The sequence below is a fragment of the Fusarium falciforme genome, chromosome 3, assembly GCF_026873545.1.
Source record: "Fusarium falciforme chromosome 3, complete sequence".
Taxonomy (NCBI): domain Eukaryota; kingdom Fungi; phylum Ascomycota; class Sordariomycetes; order Hypocreales; family Nectriaceae; genus Fusarium; species Fusarium falciforme.
Genome location: NC_070546.1, coordinates 4,239,287 through 4,243,246, shown reverse-complemented (window position 1 = coordinate 4,243,246; position 3,960 = coordinate 4,239,287). Strand labels below are relative to the sequence as shown.

The 3,960-nt window shown below is 51.3% G+C and overlaps 1 protein-coding gene across 1 annotated transcript; it reads right to left on the bottom strand.

Moving 5' to 3' along the window:
* Window positions 1–1,531: 1,531 nt before the first annotated feature.
* NCS54_00454700 (Hypothetical protein) lies at window positions 1,532–2,482 on the bottom strand (the record flags this gene model as incomplete). Its single annotated transcript, XM_053150078.1, has 1 exon — window positions 1,532–2,482. The coding sequence occupies one exon, from the start codon at window positions 2,480–2,482 to the stop codon at window positions 1,532–1,534; it is 951 nt and encodes a 316-aa protein (XP_053006053.1).
* Window positions 2,483–3,960: the final 1,478 nt, after the last annotated feature.

Sequence of the window (3,960 nt, the reverse complement as noted above, 5' to 3'; positions counted from 1 at the left end):
CGTCTTGATATGAGTGGAAAGAATCTGCTGAAGACAAGTGTTGGGAACGGTCCCAGTCATCTGACTCTTCATGCTCTGAGTACACTGCATGGTGTTGATGCCTGTGCTGGGACTATGCCTGTTGGCCTACCGATCATGGTAGTGGAAGTGGTGGGCGGGAATACCACGGAGGACCATCCCAGCGTATCAATTGAACTCTCGCGGGAAGAACATCCTATGGTCTCGAAAACCGAGGTTTGACGTTCGCCATCTTCGATCCGCTCAGGAAGGTTGACCTCACGAGACAGAAGGTCAATGTCCCCGGGGCCGAAAAACACAGCACGCCAACATGCCGAACCCCAGGCATCTGGTCGTCTTGGCCAATCTTGTAAACAAGCCGTGAGACAGATCAGCTTGCTCGGTCACTACCCAAGTCCTGTCCGAGTGAAGCTCGTAGGGCTATTTAGCCTTCCAACGAAAACCCCATATTGAGTTCCGCGCCAAAGGAATGGGGTCATGGCGGTTCGCGAGCGAGGTATATATACGGCGAGTCTGTGTGCGTCGCCTGTGCGACGAAGTTCAAAACTTATGCAGTTCATGATGACCATGTCAGATTGGTGCTTCGCCAGCCGGTATCTCTTTGGTCATGGGCTCCATCGTCCATCTTCATCAGTGTCGGACTCTTGATAGTCCTCGGAGTGAGTGGTCATGGTAGGCAAGATAGACCACCGGGAGTGCACAGGTTAACTAGGCCTTTGACGATTTCCAGAAGGGTACCTGATTGAGGCGAGGGGCGTGAGCAGCTCCTCCTCAGCCAGGCCACAACTGGTAGGGTAGGGGGAAGCGGGTATATAGTGTGAGAATGAGTGTTGGCGTATGGTTTGAGATGAAAGGATCTTGATTTCCACTACTCCACTATCTCACCGCGTGAGATGGGATCTGACATGTTAGACAGATTGGAAGTAGTGCCTGAAAGGCGCCTCAAAGAGGAAGTCGCCGATCAACTCAGGATCGAAGGACCGAGCGTTTGGTCTTTGGAGCTGTCGACAAAGCGGCCAAGAAAGCGACAGGCCGTGGCGTGCAATACTGGAGAGTTTTCGGCAGCAAGCCTAATAGGTCGAAGCTCTTATTTCTGGGTATTATATATACGATGAGAATAGGATGGACGGGATGAAGGAGGGGACTGGAGGGGGGGCGAGGTGCGGTCTTTATACTTGGCGATGTGATGGTGTTTGTAGTTTGGATATTTTGATTGAAGCTCAAATACTTGGCTGTGCTACGTGGAGCGACGGCGCCTCAACACATGGACTCAAGCGTAGTAGCAAATGATAGCTTTAGAAACGAGCATCAATCAAAGAGCTACCATGTTGTTGATGATGATTGCAAAAACTAGCTGGATCAAGGTATCGTGAAAGTGACAGGCACAATTCACCTTCCCTGGCACCCGAATGCTTCGCTGCCTTGTACCTGTGTTGAATGGCCGATCAGAAACACCGAAAGCAAGCCCCAAACTGATCAACAAGATCTCCAACCCTCAATCTAACCGCCCTCTTCAGGCCTCATCCTGCTCTGGCTGGAGCTTCCGCTTCTCACCTCCGGGAGTGGTGAGGATGCTCAGAACTAAGGCGCAGGTATCCACAACTTTGTCAACACGGCGATTGGTCGCGGCGAGTTCCTTGTTGGAGGTCTCAATGTCGTTCTTGAGCTTCTTCCGAGCCTCTTGGAGTTCCCCGTCAGTCTCCTGGAGCCGCTTTTGAGTTTCCTTGAGCTGCCCTTGCGTCTTATGTAGCTGTTCCTGAGTGTCCTTGAGCTTTCGATGGAGAGACTCTACATCGTCGGCAGGCACGGCTTTGTTGAGCAGGGCTGGGGCGTACTGTGTGACAGCTTCGATGACGGATGGTCTACCAACACCTTCAATAGCTGCTTTGAAGCCTTGAGCACGACGTTGAATCTCGCAAAGAGGTATAGAACTCTCTCGGCCTCCATGAAAAAGCGCTTTCTGGCGCTCGACGAGTATGCCATAGGGGTAGTGGATGTAGATCTTTGGGAACTCGACTCCCCAAAGGGCTGCCATGTCATTGCGGATCTTGGTTAGGCTTGGGTGGCCAGGACCCCAGACCACGGCCAAGAAAAACCAGTAAGGGTAGTAGAGTTCCTTTTGGTTGCGCGCGGTTCCCCGCATCTTCTGGTAGAATTCGTGCTCCTCCGGCGACTTGACCTTTGAGAAGAGAGATTGCTCCCACGCCTTGGGCAAGAATTCGGCCAACTCGATCGCAAGCAGCTTGTCCATGTTATGCTTGACGCAATTGAACGTAAATGTTATATGGTGAGCACGAGACTGATTGTAGATCAATAGATCGCCGGGTTTGAAGGCAGAAATGGGTAGTTCGACCGAGGTGCCGCGCTCTAGGCGAGAGCTCTCGCCTTGGTTCGCGTTAGCGTCTGCGGGCACATTGCAAGAATCACTTGGGGACAGACCGGTAGATTCGTTCGCAGGAGGCATGGTGAGTTTGGCAGTCCTGAAAGACGCTGGGTCAGTTTGCAACTCCGGGAGCCGATCACAGCGTGGGGGACAGCACCGGCGCGCACTTACCGGTCGCGAGTAGCTTGAGAAGACAAGCGAATGATTGAGGGCGAAGGGGTAAATGGGTTGGCAAGGGAGGATGAGAAGGAGAGGCTCTGCCGCGTGCTCTGGTAGGTACACTTGGCCTGTGTTGAGCCAAGCTCTGATGGTGGTTGAGAGGTGGAGGAGATTCGTGTTTGCGTGATGAGAGGGAATGTTGTGAATGCAGATGCTAATCCCGTGATCCTAAGGATTGATGATGATTATGATGGCGATAAGATACGCGCACCAAAAGTCTTGGTCGGTGATTGCGGTAGAGTACGGGAGGCGAGTGCGGTGTTTGTGTAAAGCGCCCCTCGTTTGGACTGTAAACACCAAGCGAACTCTTCCAGACCTGGGATAACAAACTTGCGTTTGTAACCAAATGGTTTTCTGAAAGAAGAAGGTTGATTTGGATGTCATTCAATAGCTTATGGTGATTGCCTGTGTGAGTGTTGTACCGGGATCCAAACGAGTCGACCAAGGAACAAACGCAGATCAAGCTCAAGAAGCACAGAAAGAGACCGGAACAGTAGAGGAGAGTAATGTAAAGCGCCAGCGATGCGGCAAAAAAGTCATCACATACCGAAGAGAGGTGGTAAGACGCTGCCAGAGGTCGACAGGTTGGTTGGCGGTGGCATCACCATTGTTGGGGCATCATTCTCTGCACCTTGAGGGGCCATCTGAATGACGAACTGCACCTTGCCGAGATGGTTTCCCTCTTGGGGCCACCCCCGAAGGAGTTTCTCGAACGAAGTGACAAATGCCGTCTGTACTGGAACGCCGAAGGTGAATTACCCTCTTCTCCGTTGCGATAGCTTCACTAAAATGAGAAGGGAAATGAACTTCTGCGACACCTATCCCCGAACAAACTCTCAAGAGCCGTGAGACACGTCTTGAAGGGAGAGAAAAGAAATTTCTCTTGGATCTTGTTCGTAAAATCTTGTGCTGGCTTCCGGAGGAACGACCTTGTGCGGAGACGCTGATAGAGGAGGATGAATTTCTCAATCAGTAGAAACAAAAGTAGGGGACAGATGACTGCATATTAGATGTTGTATCATAGGTAAGGCTTGCTTGGTCGAGTTGTAACGATTGATCACTCTGATTCATCTAACAATTATGGTCTGTGGTAAAGCACAACACTCTCGTGCACGGCCAGAATCTATCTGGATCAATGCTGATGTCCTTCACTTGTGGAAACCCGGGACTTGTGGTATGTTCCAGTGTATGTATCATCCATCCTCAGCAATCTGTACAGGCCAAAACTCCGACAAATGTATCCCTCAATCGTGCCACCCAGGTCCCCGACCACGTAGTGAATCTTCCCTTCACATAACAACAGCAAAGGCCTTTCGCATTATGTTGAGAGGGGAACCGGT